General features: G+C 41.9%; 1 protein-coding gene across 1 annotated transcript in view; it reads left to right on the top strand.

Moving 5' to 3' along the window:
• Window positions 1-3,514: 3,514 nt before the first annotated feature.
• The window catches only part of LOC113406429 (centrosomal protein of 128 kDa-like), a 110,055-nt gene continuing 93,890 nt past the window's right edge, over window positions 3,515-19,679 (top strand). Inside the window, exons 1-2 of the mRNA XM_026651273.1 lie at window positions 3,515-3,563; window positions 16,170-16,219. Of these exons, the coding sequence (XP_026507058.1) occupies window positions 3,515-3,563; window positions 16,170-16,219 (99 nt within the window). The remainder of the gene's footprint in view (window positions 3,564-16,169; window positions 16,220-19,679) is intronic.

Here is a 19,679-nt window from a genome sequence, read left to right as displayed (position 1 = left end):
CTCAAGAGGGCATTGCAACAGAACAGCACTAATGTGGATACATGGCAAAACTGCAGTGGCACGGAATAAGTATGGCTAGTGTAGACATACTAAACTGTGCTTAAACTGGTTCGTCAAACTGGTTCAATTAAGAATGGCTTAGTTCTCTAAGGTAGACAGGGCCTTAATGTTAGAGTGACAATGTGAAAGGGAAAATGTATAATTAACATAACATATGATTCAATTCTGCAGATTTACACATTTACACAGGATGGTTAATTGCTAGCTGTGAGAAACTAGTTTATTCAGCTGCTTGGAAATTCTAGGACAAATGCCCTTCCAACATAATGGAAAAAACTACTTGGCTGCTTTGAGAACCTACAGGAACTCTTCAGAAAGTGCTTGGAAAATTTGTAGGCTGCATATCAAAGTAACAATTCAAAACTGCAGAAGTATGATGTATGTCTGAAGCTAAAATAATTAAACCTGAGGTAACCTAATGACCTATAGCAATTTGTGCTCAAAACAAATTTAAAATTAAAATGGTCAGGAATTCAGTCAGGTGTTTCCTAAAAAAACAGTTTGTGCCAAGTAATTGCATAAAATATAGATTTCTCAGTTTCTTCACATTGGGAAAATGAAAGGGTCCTTTTACTAATGTACATTTGAAGGTCCTGAGCTCTGTTTTAGTCAGACAGAGTCAAGAGGTCATCTCTGTCTTGGTTCAGTGATGGATAGAGTATACCGTTATTATTCTCTGATTGATTGTGCCAGTCATGTCAGGGAGGGGTAGGAGCCAACATTAGAATTTCTTGTTTGTAATAGCATGATATGTAATAGGATTGTGGTGCCCTGTCTTTGTGAACCATGGGAAAAGCTTGCAGAGCAGCTGCCCACATCAACTGATTCTAGCTAGTACTAGGAGTCCTTCATTTTTTTGAGCACTGAAATTATAGAATTGTTATCTATTAATACATAACACAGATATATAGCTCACATATACTATATAAATATGTTCAAAGCACTGTATAAACATTAATTAAGCCTGATCACCCCTTATAAAGTAGGTAATTAAGTACTTTTCATTTTACGGATGTAAAAACTGAGACACAGGACCAAATCAATCCGTAATGTAACTCCATTATCTTTATTGTAGTTATATCAAACCCAGAAAGGTTAAGTGACCACGGTCATATAATCTGTGATAGAGCCAGGGATAGAGCTCAAGAAGTTCTGGCTCCCAAATCCTTGGTTGGTCCACCAGCCCATGCTACTTCTAACTACTCACCATCTGGGGTGCTACATAGACCATATTAAACATATAGTTATCACAGTACATTACCAATATTGATTAAAACATGTTATAATGTGGTAAATAATAACAAATACCAAGAACCTAAATCCAAATTGAACACCATCATTGAGTAAAGGGAAGGGGCAGGATTCCTACATATGATCTTAGAGTGCTATGAATTTTTTTTTAATGGATGTTTTCTGAGAGAAATACTTAAAATGAATTAATACTGACAAAATATTGATTGCCTTACTTTGGGTACAGTTTCATACCACTCTAAGCTCATACGTAGGAACCCCTACTCCACCTTTTATTCCCTTTGTTGAAGTTTCTGTTACTCAATCGATAAAGAGATACAGATATGCAGAGCACCCAAAGTATATTCTATCTGCCATTTTTAGTTTCAAATAGTGACCCTATAATCTGAAAGTGAGAGTTTTGAATTCAGCCCCGGGTAGGTAATGATTGAAAGTTGGGTGTCCCATCTGAAGTGAGCGGGTGGTTTTAGTTCAGGTCCCATGGGCAGCTGTTCCACTTCACAGAGAATACTATCACAGTTAACTTCCTTGTCAATAGCCTCAGCCTAGTGACCATGGAGACTGATCTGCCTTTTCAATACTCCAGCTCTGAAGTATGGAATATTAATGGAGTAGCCAGTGTGGATAAGCCTGGACTGCTGCTGTCTGTTTTATATGTAGAGGATGTCAATCTGTAGGTTTGTCAGTCTGACACTGTTCACCAACAGTGAATTCACTGACAATAGAAACTCTAGAGAAGGAAAAGCAACCACTCTGAATAACTATACAGTTGTTTTTCACACACACAAGATGTATGATCGGCTATAAAATTCTCATTTATTGGATAGTATGGAATTTTTCTGCAGATTGCCATGTTGTTTCAGTGTCAGAAACAAACCACAGAGGGTATCCATTCTTCTGGAATGTTGTTTTAAATTTTAACCTGCACATTTTCTGCAGTGACTTCTGATCGGGGACATCTGAGCCATTGTGTTATAATATCTAGCATACCCAGCTGTGCACCAGTGGGTGGCAGCAGACTGAGACATAAGCTTAGATTATTTAGTTATGCACAGTAGTTAAGCTCTGTTTGAAGGCAATACATTAGGCCTAGGTCCAATATACGTTTTTTTTCTTACAAGTTTTAAAATATGATCCCTTATTTTTCCACGCAGTATCCTGAATTTGCTATTGATTTTGGGTGATATTAAAAAAATACATGAAACTCGTGATTGTTTGGAATAGTTTGGGCTTACGCAGGGGTTTATTATAATAGTGTTTGATTTTTATTGGTCTAATAAAAGAGAAGAAAAATGTGCTAACAAATGTTTTATTTTTAAAACTCAGATCAGTTGCCAATCCTTTTAACTCTTACCAAGGTGTGTCCTTTTCTGAATGTTAATCTTATACTGGGGGAGAAGCAAGCCATATCTGAAAGTGCCCTCATGATGGCTTTTCACTAATGCAAACTCTCTTTTAAAAGTAGTGAATTGATGTGTATTTCACAGCCCATGAGTGTCACAGTTGGCTGAGTCAGGATACCAAGGGGTCAGAGGCAGGAGACAAACTGGAAGTCAGGAACCACAAGCCAGACACCAGGAGTCAAGCTGGGTGGGATGCCAGGAAGTCAAGCCGTGGGATGGGGAGCAGGAGCAGGAAGCCCAAGGCACACAGTCCTGTGCAGAGTAGGGTCCAGTTGTTTTGACAGCTTTCTGTTCCTGCTGCTGGCTTAAGCAGGGGCCAGCAGACCAATCCGCTGCTCTGGGATTCTGCCAGATAGGACCTCGGGGGTAGAGCCTCAAACTGGGACTGGGCTGTGTGGGTCCTAGGTGTAAACAGTTGTCAACAAGCTGCCAGGTGGAGAGTTGGAGTGTGGCCGCTCCCCTGAATCCTAAGGACGTGGGTTTAAGGCGTGTGGGTCATGACATCTGCTCCTCCCCTAGTGGCCCCCTCTGGGCAACGTAGGTCCAGGTTTCTCAGGGTGGCTCCTATGGAAGGCCCAAACCATGGCAGGAGCATGAAGATTTTCAGCTGGCTCCCAAGTGCATTCCTCCGGTCCATAACCTTCCCAGTCAATCAGGTACCATAATTTGCCCCTCTTGATCTTGGAATCAAGGATTTTGTGAACAATATATTCCTCCTGATCTTGTACTTGCACTGGCAGGAGTGATGATTGGGTTGTATGGGCCAATGTGTTCTCAGTGTAGGATTTTAGAAGTGAGACATGGAATACAGGGTGGACTCTAAGGGCTTCAGGGAGCTGGAGCTTGAAGGTGAGTGGGTTGATTTGTCATGAAATCTGGTACAGGCCAAGGTACTGGTTTTCTAATTTCCGAGAGGGTGTAGAGGCATTCTATAGACAGCCGTACCTTTTGTTCTGTGAAGTATATGGGGCCTTGTTGCTTATGCTTGTCTACCTGCTTTTTGTAGTCCTCCTTTCCCTTCTCAAGGTGGTCCTTCTCCTCCTCTGGGATGTGATGGATGCATTGTACTAGGTACGAGGCCAGTGGGTTGGGGGAGGATGTGGGTAGTTGTGGGTGAAACTGGGGATAGTATCCATAGTTGACCAAAAAAAAAAAGGAGGGCTGTGAACTGTTGATGCATGGTCTGCATTATTATGTGAGAATTCAGCATATGGTAATCAGGAAGACCAGTTGCCCTGGTGATGGTTGGTGTAGCATCAGAAGTATTGCTCTAGGATCTGATTGATTCTTTCCCTTTGGCCATTTGACTGAGGGTGGTAGGCAGAGGACAGGTGCATGTAGAATGCTAATAAACATAGGGCTTTTGCCAGAATCGAACAGTAAACTGGGCCACTGGTCAGAGTTGACATAATCCAGGAGGCCAGGCAGCTTCCCCTGCGTAAGGTAAACCATTCAGGGAATGAGGTGGGCCATTTTAGAAAAGTGATCCACCATGGTCAGAATGGTCATGAAACCACTGGATTCTGGTAGTTCCACCACAAGGTCCAAGGAAATGGCCTGCCAGGACTGAGATGGGGTGTTCAGAGGTTGGAGGAGATCACAGGGTTTTTGGCCTGGGATATTGGTGCGGGCACACATCTGGCAGGAAGTGACAAAGGTCTTTATAGTGGTGCACATAAGGGATCACCAGAAGTACCAGGACATTAATCATCAGGTTTTATATCATCCCAAGTGTCCTGCCACTGTGGAGTTGTGGCACAGTCTAATTCATCTTCTCTCAGCAGGCTTATTACTAAGATCCTTGGACTGGTCAGAGGCCTAGATTCTGGGATTCATCAGAGACAGAAGGTAGCATTGGTTCGTGAAGCCCCAGAACCACCAGCAGTTCCCATCGAACTGTTCGGGCAAGGGTATCGCTGCCCTGTGTTCGGGGCAAGGTGCTGTAGGCTGTGTTTGTGGTAGGGTGTTCTTGGCACTGAGCTGCCTCACTTGCTCCTGCAGCCACTGGTTTCCCCACTCAGCTGCACAACTTGGGCCTGCAGTGCTTGATTAGCCTCCTGGAGGCAGAGGGCCCATTTGGACGAGTCTGATGCTTATGGTGGCTGTGGTGATGCTACTGGGTCCATCCTTCTCGCATCTGGCTGGGTCCCACATGGATATTGTGATCCAAACAAGCTGTGGTTGTTTACTAGGGTCTGAAATCTGGGAATTCATAATATTGGGCATCTTCCTTTCAGCAAAAGTGTTGTTAGAGAAATACTGATATTGTTCACACAAGCAGTGGGAGATAGGGGAGAAGGGGGCTCTATTGGCTCTCTGCAGGATGTCCTTCTTTGACCCTTGATCCAGTTGTTAACTCCTCAGACTTGTGGTAGCTTGAAGTTCTACACAGCCAGTCTCTTTGGGAGGAGGATGTGCTGAACAACACCACAGTAAAAAAACTGAGTTGATTTATTTTACAATTTATAAAATATTCCCATGCCTAAGTAGTTGGGCAAATGTACACATCTATATATCTGCCCAGACAAAAACTGTGTTAAAATGGATTGAAGGTTGAGAATACGTGTATCAGTAATTTAGGGTAGAATACATTACAGGGATGTTCTGATATTAACATCATCCAGGATAGCAATTTGTCTGATACCAGGTGCTATATTTCTTAAAGGACTAATTATTAAATTAATTTTCAACATATTTTATACAAAATTTACTAAATTTAATCTAATGAAAAAAGATATTTAAATGTTTGGAAAATTTATTGTATTAAAAATTACAGCACTTACTCTTTGAGATCATATTCTGTATTTTTCCTACATAACAGAGGATGAATCACCACTTTAAGTGCAAAAGTCAACTCAATCTTAACTATGGAGCTGCACATTGCACCTCCATAATGTAGATATATAAAATACAACAAAAAATCGTATTGACCGTGGTCAGCTAAACTAAACTTCTTTAGTACAATCACCTTTGGACAAGAGCTTTATGCAGTGTCCAACTTGGGCTTTGGATTGACAAAGGGAGTAAATTCCAGACTTCTCTAACTTCAGGCACACAAAATTCAGATCCAGAGACTTAGCAGAAGTTTGCCTCAGCTACCATCATGATTTGGAGGAGTTCAAAGGAATTCTCATTAAGTGTTTTAGCTAGAAAGATGGAGTCTGTTCCATGAAGTCTCAAGTGGTTCAATATAGTTAAAACAGAAGTAAGTTGAGCCTAGTGGGAATCTGAGAGCTCCAGTGAATATGTGGAAGAATCCTCTCACCTTCTCCCCCTTTTCCCCAATAAAGATTTTAAAACAGAGCCAATATTCCATTATGATTTTGTACCACCTCAATTACAACACTAGATAACACCAACAAAAACATGCAACTCAGCTACTCTGTAAACCCTAAATTTTCTCATTAACTAATGTTGATGGAAGTGCATTTAGCCACAGTAATTTGCATGGCAGTTGAATCATTGTTTGTATTGAACAGCATACCTAAGTATTATCAAGAAAAACATGAATATGCCAAATAAGAGTGGGACTGAAGAGACAAGCGTTAGCTCTTTCAATGCAAAGGAGGTGCAAGGTCATGAACAGCAACTAAATTGGTCTATGTAACAAGTGATATTAATTCATTTCTGTTATAGACTCAGCTCTATACACCCATACACCACCTGAATTGTATCCCCTTCTCCTCCAAAGTTATGCATTAGTGTTTCAGGTAGGGCTGTAGCTGCACTTGTACATCACTACATTAGCGTACATGTGGTATTCTATTCCATAAGCATATTCCAGAACAAAGCAGCTAGCAAATATATGTAGTGGTAACAAACTTCCGTAACCCAATTATTGGGAGAAAACAGTGTCACTAATGTGCCTTGCCATGAACTGTCCACTTAAAAGTATAGGAACCCTTATGGGGAAATTTCCTGGCATTTTTCCCTAATACTTGTCAATGGGGACATCTATTCTATTCAAATCTCTGTGTGATTGGGTGGAAGGATCATCTAGTGTTGGTCAGAAAGAGCTTTAAAGCCTTATCCCTGAGAAGGGAACTGACAAAAGACTGACTGCTGGGGAAACTAGTCAGTGAGAAATGGAATAGGGTCCGGTTAAAAATGGTTACACACGTGGAACAGGAAAACTGAATATGAGAAGGGGGAAAGGTATGGATCATTCTTTTGCTGGGAGTTGAACTCAACAGATCATAAGGACTGGACTCCCCAAGAAACAGGGAAGCAGCAATGTTGACACACCTATTGAAGGTACCACACTACTTTCTCTGGTTCAAAGACTCTGGCTGTTTCAATTGTTTTTTAAAAATCCAGCTATAGGAAGCCAAATTTCCCCTCCAAATATGAGGCTTCTGGAATCCTAATTCTTCTGTTGGTTGTCTTTTCAAAGGCCCTCACTTTCTGTTCAGACTCTTTGTGTAGAAGAGACCATTTTCACTTGCATTGGCTGTCCGAGGAAGAGCTAATTACTTCCATGGACTGTTAGGGGACTGGTCATGGTTATTTATTACTTGTGCCACTGATTTCAGTCAGGTTATATGGAATTTCTGATTGTTCTAACTGAATTCTCCATGACTGTGTCAGACTGCTGGCCATGAATAAGTTACACCTAGCAAGGGACATAAATGGTAATAAGAGATTTTATATAAACATTAGGAATAATACATTATATGCAAACAGAATAAAGTCCAGGCCAGTAATATATATATTTGATGCATCAGTAGGGCCAATTTTACAAAGCTGAAAACAATTATAAGCCAAATCAGCTGAGAGAGAGAATTTAATCAGAAAAATTTGAATGATAATTGAGAATCATTTTACACCTTACTAGATGTTAAAAAAACACAACACACAATTGAAGGGGGAAAGTCATACTGGTTTAAAAAACTGACCAGGTTTAGAGAGGAGGTGAAGGCATCTGTTTTTACTTACACACACACACAAGTTGATAGGTCTCAGAATGTAATTGTAAATGGGGAATCGTCATAGAACGTGTGTTTTTAGTGGGGTTCCACAGGCATTAGTTCATGGCCCTATGCTATTTGACATTGTTATCAGTAACCTGGAAGAAAACATAAAATCCTCACTGGTAAAGTTTGCAGATGACACAAAAATTGGAGGAGTGGTAAATAATGAAGAGGACAGGTCACTGGTACAGAGCAATCTGGATCACTTGGTGCAAGCAAATGATATGCATTTTATTATGGCAAAATGTATACATTTAGAAACAAAAAATGTAGGCCATACATATGGGAGGGGAACCCCTATTCTACAAATCAGTAACTCTAAAAAAGATTTGGCTGTGGTGATGGATAATCAGTTGAACATTGTGCCCAAAAGAGCTAATGCAGTCTTTGGATGCATAAACAGGGGAATCTCCAGGAGGAGTAGAGAGGTTATTTTATCACTATAGTTGGCACTAGTGCAACTGTTGCTGGAATACTGCATCCAGTTCAGGTGCCCACAATTCAAGAAGACTGTTGATAAATTGGAGAGGGTTTAAAAAAGAACCACAGGAATGATTAAAGGATTAGAAAACGTGCCTTATAGTGATAGACTCAAAGAGCCAAATCTATTTAGCTTAACAAAGAGACGATTAAGGGGAGACTTGGTTATGGTCTATGACTATCTACATAGAGAACAAATATTTAATAATGCGCTCTTCAATCTATCAGAAAAAGTTGTAACATCGTCCAGTTATAACACAATCAGTGTTGAAGCAAGACAAATTCAAACTGGAAATAAGGTGTAAATTTTTAATGGCAAGGGTAATTAACCATTGGAACAATTTATCAATGGTTGTAGTGAATTTTCCATCACTAGTAATTTTTAAATCATGATTGGATGTTTTTTTCTAAAAAGTATGCTCTAGGAATTGTTTTGGGGAAGTTTTATGACCTGTGTTACACAGGAGGTCAGTCTAGATCAGTGGTTCCCAAACTGGGGTTTGCGAAATGTTACGGGGGTTCTCGGGGAAAAAATTCCCTAATGGCGGACAGAGCTGTCCCTAGGGATCTTGGGCAGCACGGGGCTAGCAGCCCCTGGACTTCCAAGAGCTAAGCAGATGAAAGCAAGCATTTGACGGTTTGGATCACAAAACCCCCCTTGGGAGCTGCCACCTGATGTGCCATAATAATAAAATTATTATGAAGAACAAGTTTAAGCTTTGTTGTAATGTGTGTTGTTTGCCTGGACTGCTCAAGACCTGAATGCTTGTGTAGGAGGAAGTCTTTGAGTTGGCTCCTTAAATACCTTCATGCTGTTTCACATCTGATACTCCCTGATGAAACATAGGAGCCTTGTCTTATAACAGGTTTATTCAAAGTGATACAAGCCATGAAAGTGAGATCTTGGAAGAGTGTTGCGGTTTTCATAATGTAATAAAAATACTGTAATTATAAATAATAATAATAGTGTGTAATAAGCGTCTCATAAAAACAATTTTTATATTTCCAAGATCATTGCTTTTATAATTTATACTCAGGTAAAGGAGAAAATCCCTGGAAATATTCATTTTTAGGAGGGGGTTCGCAAGACTTGACATTTTAGTGAAAGGGGTTCACAGTTTGTTAAAGTTTGGGAACCACTGGTCTAGATGGAATCTATGAATCTATAAATGAGAGAAAGATGAAGGCAAGTGTAGGTTCACTACTTAGGGGGGAATGAGAGCTAATAACAGATGACATTAAGAAGGCTGAGGTGTTCATTTTAATGCCTTTAATTTTGTTGGTCTCAGTCTTCACTAAAAAGTTTTTTTGTGACTAGCTACTTAACACAATTAAATTAGCAAGGGGGGGGGGGAAACAGGTTAAAGAATATTTAGATAAATTAGATGTATTCAAGTTGGCAGGTCCTGATGAAATTCACCCTCGGGTACATAAGGAATTAGCTGAAGCAATCTCGAAACTGTTAACAATTATCTTTGAGAACTCATGGAGGATGGGTGAGCTCCCAGAGGACTGGAGAAGGGCAAACATAGTACCTGTCTTTAAAAAGGAGAACAAAGAGAACCCAGGGAATTATAGACCCCTCAGCCTAATTTTGATTCCTGGAAAGATACTGGAACAAATTATTAAACAATCAGTTTGTAAGCACCTAGAGGATAATAGGGTAATAAGTAATACCAGTATGGATTGGTCAAGAACAAATCATGCCAAACCAACCTAATTTCCTTTTTTGATTGGGTTACTGGCCTAGTAAATGGGATGGAAGCTGTAGACATTATATATTTTGATTTTATTAAGGCTCTTGACACTATCCCAATGACATTCTCTTAAGCAAATTAGGGAAATATGGTCAAGATGAAATTACCATAAGGTGGGTGCACAACTGGTTGAAAAAATATATTTTAAGAGTCGTCATCAATGGTTCCCTGTCAAACTGGGAGGACATATTTTAAGATCCTGGAGGGGTCTGTTCTGGGTCTGGTACTATTCAATATTTTTATTAATGATGTGGATAATGCAGAGGAGAGTATGCATATAAAATTTGTGGATGGAGTTGCAAGCACTTTGGCGGACAGGATTAGAATTCAAAACAACAGATTGGAGAAATGGTCTGAAATCAACAAAAATTCATTAAATCGAGGGCAAAGTACTACACCCAGGAAGAAAAAATCAAATGCACAAAAAATTGAGCACAACTGGCTAGGCAGTAGTACTGCTGAAAAAAGATCCGGGATCATAGCAGATCACTAATTTAAAAATGAGTCAACAATATGATGCAGCTGCAAAAAAGGCTAATATCATTCTGCGATGTATTAACAGGAGTGTTTCATGTAAGCCAGGAAGTAATTGTTCTGCTCCACTTGTCACTAGTGAGATCTTAGCTGGAGTACTGTGTCCAGTTTTAGGCACCACACTTGAAGAACAGTATGGACAAACTGGAGAGCATCCAGAGGAGAGAAACAAAAATTATAAAAGATTTAAAAAACTTGACCTATAAGCTAAGGTTAAAAAAACTGGTCATGTTTAATTTTGAAAAAAGAAGACTGAGGGAGGACCTGTTAAGCGCTGTTATAAAGAGGACTGTGATCAATTGTTCTGCAATATCCACTGAAGGTAGGAGAAGTAAAGAGTGTAACCTGCACCAAAGGAGATTTTGGTTAGATATTAGGAAAAACTCTCTAAATATAAGAATGGTTAAGCCCTGAAATAGGCTTCCAAGAGAGCTTGTGGAATCCCCGTCATTGGAGGTTTTCAAGGACAGATTAGACAAACACCTGCCATGCTGCTCTAATTTATACAAGAGACCAAAATAACCCTATAATATGGGGAGGTGAAAAAGTGGCATAAAACCACCTTTGCCCTTCACTTCTTTTCCTGCACCAAGTAGGATGTTAAATAGAGCCCTTGGCTTTGTCTCTGTCTTGAGTTATTACCAAGCTGTTGCAGCCTATGTCAGGATTGGATGGCTCAAATCTATGCTTGCCACATACTTGCTTTTATAGGAATGATTTGGGTGTTTGTTTCTGTAATGACCTTTTTCTTAAGAAAGCTTGGATTCGCAGGTTGTATAGGAATGAGTAGAAGGACTGCTACTAAAACCATTGGTATTTTGGTAAACTCCCTCAAAACTGTCAAGGGGACAAAAGAGAAGGCTTTTGGCTGGAAGAGTCCCTTGTAATAGTAGAAGTATATGTTGTACTACTAGTGACGCTCCAATATGGGTATGTTGAGAGAGACTTGCTATTATGGGTTTTAGAGATTCCATCTGAAACAAGCAGGGAGAACTGGAAGTCCTGGCACAGTCAGGGAACTATGATGCGATTGGAATAACAGAGACTTGGTGGGATAACTCACATGACTGGAGTACTGTCATGGATGGATATAAACTGTTCAGGAAGGACAGGCAGGGCAGAAAAGGTGGGGGAGTTGCGTTGTATGTAAGAGAGGAGTATGACTGCTCAGAGCTCCGGTATGAAACTGCAGAAAAACCTGAGAGTCTCTGGATAAAGTTGAGAAGTGTGAGCAGCAAGGGTGATGTCGTGGTTGGAGTCTGCTATAGACCACCAGACCGGGGGATGAGGTGGATGAGGCTTTCTTCTGGCAACTAGCAGAAGTTGCTAGATCGCAGGCCCTGGTTCTCATGGGAGACTTTAATCACCCTGATATCTGCTGGGAGAGCAATACAGCGGTGCACAGACAATCCAGGAAGTTTTTGGAAAGTGTAGGGGACAATTTCCTGGTGCAAGTGCTGGAGGAACCAACTAGGGGCAGAGCTTTTCTTGACCTGCTGCTCACAAACAGGGAAGAATTAGTAGGGGAAGCAAAAGTGGATGGGAATCTGGGAGGCAGTGACCATGAGATGGTCGAGTTCAGGATCCTGACACAAGGAAGAAAGGAGAGCAGCAGAATACGGACCCTGGACTTCAGAAAAGCAGACTTTGACTCCCTCAGGGAACAGATGGGCAGGATCCCCTGGGAGAATAACATGAAGGGCAAAGGGGTCCAGGAGAGCTGGCTGTATTTTAAAGAATCCTTATTGCGGTTGCAGGAACAAACCATCCCAATGTGTAGAAAGAATAGTAAATATGGCAGGCGACCAGCTTGGCTAAACAGTGAAATCCTTGCAGATCTTAAACGCAAAAAAGAAGCTTACAAGAAGTGGAAGATTGGACAAATGACCAGGGAGGAGTATAAAACTATTGCTCAGGCATGCAGGAATGAAATCAGGAAGGCCAAATCACACTTGGAGTTGCAGCTAGCAAGAGATGTTAAGAGTAACAAGAAGGGTTTCTTCAGGTATGTTAGCAACAAGAAGAAAGTCAAGGAAAGTGTGGGCCCCTTACTGAATGAGGGAGGCAACCTAGTGACCGAGGATGTGGAAAAAGCTAATGTACTCAATGCTTTTTAAGCCTCTGTCTTCACGAACAAGGTCAGCTCCCAGACTGCTGCACTGGGCAGCACAATATGGGGAGAAGGTGACCAGCCCTATGTGGAGAAAGAAGTGGTTCGGGACTATTTAGAAAAACTGGATGTGCACAAGTCCATGGGGCCGGATGCGCTGCATCCGAGGGTGCTAAAGGAGTTGGCGGATGAGATTGCAGAGCCATTAGCCATTATTTTTGAAAACTCATGGCGATCGGTGGAGGTCCCAGATGACTGGAAAAAGGCTAATGTAGTGCCCATCTTTAAAAAAGGGAAGGAGGAGGATCCGGGGAACTACAGGCCAGTCAGCCTCACCTCAGTGCCTGGAAAAATCATGGAACAGGTCCTCAAGGAATCAATTATGAAACACTTAGAGGAGAGGAAAGTGATCAGGAACAGTCAGCATGGATTCACCAAGGGGAAGTCGTGCCTGACTAACCTAATTGCCTTCTATGATGAGATAACTGGCTCTGTGGATGAGGGGAAAGCAGTGGATGTGTTATTCCTTGACTTTAGCAAAGCTTTTGATACGGTCTCCCACAGTATTCTTGCCGCCAAGTTAAAGAAGTATGGGCTGGATGAATGGACTGTAAGGTGGATAGAAAGCTGGCTAGATCGTCGGGCTCAACGGGTAGTGATCAATGGCTCGATGTCTAGTTGGCAGCCGGTTTCAAGCGGAGTGCCCCAAGGGTCGGTCCTGGGGCCGGTTTTGTTTAATATCTTTATTAATGATCTGGAGGATGGTGTGGACTGCACTCTCAGCAAGTTTGCAGATGACACTAAACTAGGAGGCATGGTAGATACACTAGAGGGTAGGGATCGGATACAGAGGGACCTAGACAAATTAGAGGATTGGGCCAAAAAAAACCTGATGAGGTTCAACAAGGATAAGTGCAGAGTCCTGCACTTAGGACGGAAGAATCCAATGCACTGCTACAGACTAGGGACCGAATGGCTAGGTAGCAGTTCTGCAGAAAAGGACCTAGGGGTCACAGTGGACGAGAAGCTGGATATGAGTCAACAGTGTGCTTTTGTTGCCAAGAAGGCTAACGGCATTTTGGGCTGTATAAGTAGGGGCATTGCCAGCAGATCGAGGAACGTGATCGTTCCCCTTTATTCGACATTGGTGAGGCCTCATCTGGAATACTGTGTCCAGTTTTGGGCCCCACACTACAAGAAGGATGTGGAAAAATTGGAAAGAGTCCAGCGGAGGGCAACAAAAATGATTAGGGGTCTGGAGCACATGACTTATGAGGAGAGGCTGAGGGAACTGGGATTGTTTAGTCTCCAGAAGAGAAGAATGAGGGGGGATTTGATAGCAGCCTTCAACTACCTGAAGGGGGGTTCCAAAGAGGATGGAGCTTGGCTGTTCTCAGTGGTGGCAGATGACAGAACAAGGAGCAATGGTCTCAAGTTGCAGTGGGGGAGGTCCAGGTTGGATATTAGGAAACACTATTTCACTAGGAGGGTGGTGAAGCACTGGAATGCGTTACCTAGGGAGGTGGTGGAGTCTCCTTCCTTGGAGGTTTTTAAGGCCCGGCTTGACAAAGCCCTGGCTGGGATGATTTAGTTGGGAATTGGTCCTGCTTTGAGCAGGGGGTTGGACTAGATGACCTCTTGAGGTCCCTTCCAACCCTGATATTCTATGATTCTATGATTCTTGCCTTCTTGTGTATTTTCTGAATGATGTTAGTCCTGTCTGATTTCCTCATCCCTTTTTTGATTTTGGAGAGCAACTGTCTATGGGCTCCAATCAATAACAAAGGAGAGATGACTTGAGTCCCTCTCAGGTGCTGGTGTCAGGACTTTAATTTCAGGGATATGATAAACTTGTCTTTGGGGTTTTTTTTCTGACAGCTCTATCAGAAACCCCATTTGAACTGTCTGAAGCACCCCATCAATCCCAGAAATTCCTCTCCCTCTCCTCTAGTGTGACCCTTTCCCTAAACACCCTCTGGGTGTTTTCCCAGAGTCATGCAGTGGTTTGATTGTTCTTTGATTGGTCTGGAATACTACTCTCTGTCCCTTCTTCTGCTGAATCTATTTCTATCCCAAGGGGGTAATCATGGTTTTGGGTTAGAGGTGAGTGATGCCCACCAAAAAGTTGTCTGTTCCAAAAAGGCTTTTTCCATGTCCCTTTGTGTTCAGTGTAATAGTAGTATATAACGAGGACAAATTACTGTTATACTTATTCTCTCCTGGAGTGTGATTCATTGTAACTATCAAGCAATAGTGGCAAAGGGGGAAATTGAGAAACTTTTACTATGTGTAACACTAAATACTGTGGACTGAGTAAGAAAAATAAGAGTACCAAGGAAAGAAGGAAAGGTCTTTTGCATACAGGAAGAATAATTAAAATAGCTCTCACTATGGATGCTTTTGGTTCCTTGTTGCTCACTGAACTATGTGCCATTGTATGAATGGACTCTTTCTCCCACTAAGTCTGCATAGGTGCTGTTGGACATCAGACAATCCACTGCTCCTTACCTGAGCGGTATCAGGGAGGAGTTGTGCATCTCGAGACTCCAGTTGTACTTTCCCACAAGGCTATTGTGGCAGTTAAAGTTCTCTCAAACCAACATCTTTCCTCACCCCCGCATATTGGAGCACATCTTGGTTCAAAGCCGTCTCTGACTTTGTTGAGATACTCTCTGTTTGATGCCAGACACTGAACTGAGTTTTTTGTCAGTTACAGTAGTTAGAAAGAAAAATGTGTTCAGAACAGTCATTTCTGTTTTTCTTAGGGACTTTGTGAGGTCACCTGTCAAGGTTTCCCAGATAGAACTGTGAACATCACACACTATATCCTGAGTTCAATTGTATTCCCAAAGTATGTGAGTGAAACCAAGAGTAGTGCAACTCATGTGACAAATCCTATGTGGAGCTGAAATAGGCAAGTGCACAGCAACATGAACTGCATATTTGGAGGTTGTTACATATGTGAATATCAAAATGTAAGGTGTCATGGAGCATAGACTGCAAGAGAGTGAGTTCTCCTCTAGTGAGTGCTTTTCCGGTCAGGCACTGATCTTTCAGGGAGCTTGCCATTTCCATGATCAAACGTTTTTTTCACTCTCTCCTGGTGAAAGGTGATAATTATTGTGACTGTGATTAAGACTGCACTTCTATTAATAAACGCCCTTTTCTTCAAGGGGTTGTAACTTGGTAATAAAAATTTACTCCAGAGTGAACGATGACATGTAATTGAATGTCTTTGATCTTCCTATTTTTAATCCGTTTTCAGAAAAGATCTCTTTGGTCATTTCTGATACAAGTGTTAAAATAAAGAAAAATTAGAGGTAAATACATCTTTTTGTCTGAATTGAACTCTACCCCATTCAGTGGCTTTCTGGGTCAACTTGGCTTCTTATAGCTAGTTTTTAATCACCTCAGCAGCCCATGCTTGGCAGCATTCTTATCATTGACACATTTTCAGTTTCACAGGGCACATTTTTATGACATTTCATACAAAAACTTGACATCTTTATCACAGGTTTTCTTTATCAGGCACTAACACTTCAAGTTGAGCTTAATAACAAATAACTCAGTTCTCATTGCTTTGTGTTTTGTGTCTTTCTTGCAGATCTGCTGGAGAAGACTCACAGGAGAGAGGAAGAAATGGCAGCGCTACAGGTATATCTACTAATTAGACTGAAGAAGCTTTATTTTTTGGTAACCTTCCTCCTTAATGCCTTTCTCCTAAATCCACATAGAGGAAACCCACAGCCACACAGTTACTGCTCACCAGTAAGACCCCACTGCTGGGTTGCTTCCTGCCAGGCAATAGCTAGACTGATAATAGAGCAGACTTAACTGGCTAGCAGGCTTCCATCTGGTGGTTGTACTTCTTGCTGTCTATTCTATTCATGATACTACAGCCACCAATTAGATTCAACCCAATTACTCTTGTTTTCTGTAGGTGGCAAATGCAGTTCATCAGCAAAATGAGTGCTTTCCCTTTGGAGTGAGCCAAGCTGTACTGAATTTGTCTCAGTTGGCACTTGCTCTGTTTATATCATATATTTGGCCCCTCTGTATGTGGGCATATATATGTAGGGACAATGCAAATACAGGAGGGAAATTTATGAAAACACTTCTCAATTTTCTTTGCCGGGAAAGCAAATTCCATTACTTGGAAAAGTTAGTGAAAAGACAAGATGTTTCAGAAGAAAATTATAGAGATATGCACACATATGTAATGTAATATGTATATGTGTGTCTGTGTATGTTTGTGTTTTTACTCTAGTTCAGGGATTGGCAACCTTCGGCCCCCTGGCGGGTGAGGCCTGTTTGTTTACCTGCCACGTCTGCAGGTTTGCCCGATTGCGGCTCCCACTGGCCGCGGTTCGCCGCTCCAGGCCAATGGGGGCTGCAGGAAGGGCAGCCAGCATGTCCCTGAGCCCATGCCCGCCAGGGGCTTTCCCTGAACAAGCGGCGGCCCTAGTTTGAGAATCACTGATCTAGATCATCCCTGACAGGTGTCCAATGATGGAGATTTCACAATCTCTCAATTTATTCCAGTGCTTAACCACCCTGACAGTTAGGAAGTTTTTCCTAATGTCCAACCTAAACTGCCCTTACTGCAATTTAAGTAGTACCTCTTGTACTATCCTCAGACATTAAGGAGAATATTTTTTCTCCCTCCTCCTTGTAACAATGTTTTATGTATTTGAAAACTGTAATCATGTCCCCTGTCAGTCTTCTCTTCTCCAGAGTAAACAAACCTGTCTTCCATGACTTTTCAAAGATAGTCGCTAATGGCTCAGATACCTCCTTAGTCAGCTCCTTGAGTATTCTAGGATGTATTTCATCAGACCCTAGTGACTTGAAGACATCCAACTTGTCTAAGTAATGTTGAACTTGTTCTTTCCCTATTTTAGCCTCTGATCTTACCTCATTTTCATTGGCATTTACTATAGTAGACATACAATCGCTACTAATCATTTTGGTGAAAACTGAAACAAAAAAGTCATTTAACATTTCTGCCATTTCTACTTTTTCTGTTATTTTTTTCACCCCTCATTGAGTAACAGGTCAATCCTGTCCTTGGTCTTCCTCTTGGTTCTAATGTATTTATAGAATGTTTTCTTGTTACCCTTTATGTCTCTAGCTAGTTTAATCTCATTTTATGCCTTGGCTTTTCTGATTTTGTCCCTACATACTTGTGCTATTTGTTTATATTCATCCTTTGTAATTTGACCTAGTTTCCACTTTTTGTAGGACTCTTTTTTGAGTTTCAGATCATTGAAGATCTCCTGGTTAAGCCAAGGTGGCCTCTTGCCATACTTCCTATTTTTCCTATGCAGTGGGATAGTTTGCTCTTGTGCCCTTAATAATGTTTCTTTGAAAAACTGCCAACTGTCTTCTATTGTTTTCCCCCTTAGACTTGCTTCCCATGGGATCTTACCTACCAACTCCCTGAGTTTGCTAAAGTCTGCCTTCTTGAAATCCATTGTCTTTATTGTGCAGTTTTCCCTCCAGCCATTCCTTGAAATCATGAACTCTACCATTTCATGATCACTTTCACCCAAGCTGCCTTCCACTTTCAAATTCTCCACCAGTTCCTCCCTATTTGTCAAAATGCAGGTACATGTAGCTGCCTTTCTGACTGACTCCCAGTAGTGCCCTCAATGTCCTTCATCCCTCTGCCTCTGCTGCCTCCTCTCTCCCATCCACCTCAGGGCAAGTGGGTGCAGCATTGCCACTTGTTCCTGGGCATGCTCAGGAACCCCACCTGCCTGTATCCCACACAGCAAGTCTCTCACACTATCCCCAGGAAGCCTGCTTCATTCCCACAGCCACATATCCCGAGTCAATGGGGATTCCCTTTATCAGTACAAATGTACTGAAATGGAAGGCCCAACAGTTGATCAAGGGCTGGTCAGTGACCATTGCCCCCTGCCAGGACCACACACAACTCGCATGTGTCTAAGGGTATGTCTACTGCAGCTGGGAGTGAGCCTCCCAGTCTGGAGAGAAGGGGACTTGCACTAGCTCAGCTCAAGCTATCATGCTAAAAATAGCCGTGTAGATGTTGCAGCTTGGGTGGCAGCTCAGGCTCTCAAGGCCACCCGACCCCTTGGCTCTGAGTTCAGTTGATTAGCCTGAGTCTCCACCAGAGTCATATTGTCCACACAGCTATTTTTAGCATGCGAGCTTGAGCCAAGCTAGTGTGAGTCTTTCTGTGTGGGCTAGGCTGCATGCCACCAGCTGCAGCATAATCATACCTTAGGACATCATAAGCCGCAACCTGTCCCTATCCCATTGCACACTGCCCAGCCCATCGTTCACTCTCACTCTTCAGCAATCACATGTGTATCCAATGTTCTCCCTGGGGAATAGCGCTCAGCATCTCTGTATCTCACTAGAACCTCAAAACATGTGTTTGTGAGGGCGAAGGGGAGGAGAGGTCCGTGTCATAGGTGGGAGATTTTGTTATGAAAATCTTGTTATGAATGCTTCTTGACTGATTCCTCCAGTTCTTTCACAAATGCTGTCAAAACCTGAGTGAAAACTTCTATGGTAAAGGCCAAAGAAACAATCAGCTCCCAGATAACTCTTATTCACAGCCTAACTAGCACCTTTGTGTAGGAGACATGATTTGGGTTAAATCCTGTAAATGTAGAGAATGTACCCCCATGGCTAATCAAACCGACAAAGGGGGGGGTGTCTCTATTGCTCCACACAATTCCTGATCAATATTATTTATCTGGCTGAATGTGTAAAATAGCCATGTCCTGTCCACATAATGCCCATTCCCATCCCCTGCACCCCGTGGTTATCAGCAGGAGGGAACCTGGTGTTTGCTAGTAATTATCTGCTGCTGAAAAGAAGTGCTATTTCTCTGATTTTTGTAATGCAGATCAATGCACATGTCACTGCTGAAAAGCTATGTCATTTAGGATGGAGCATTAACTACTAGGGATGGATTTTGAAACCCCTCACTTGTGGGCTGAACATTTTCTGAAGGAACAGAGCCTTTTGAATTCCCTTTATCACACCGTCCCTTTAAGACTGGCTGAGCTGAGGAGAGGGAGTTTGAGAAAGTGACAGTTTGTTATCTATACATCTGATGAAGTGGGTTCTAGCCCAC

This window comes from Terrapene carolina, unplaced genomic scaffold (assembly GCF_002925995.2).
Source record: "Terrapene carolina triunguis isolate 2854851 unplaced genomic scaffold, T_m_triunguis-2.0 Scaffold96, whole genome shotgun sequence".
NCBI lineage: Eukaryota > Metazoa > Chordata > Testudines > Emydidae > Terrapene > Terrapene triunguis.
Note: the sequence above shows the minus strand (reverse complement) of the source record. Positions and strands in the feature narration are given on the sequence as shown.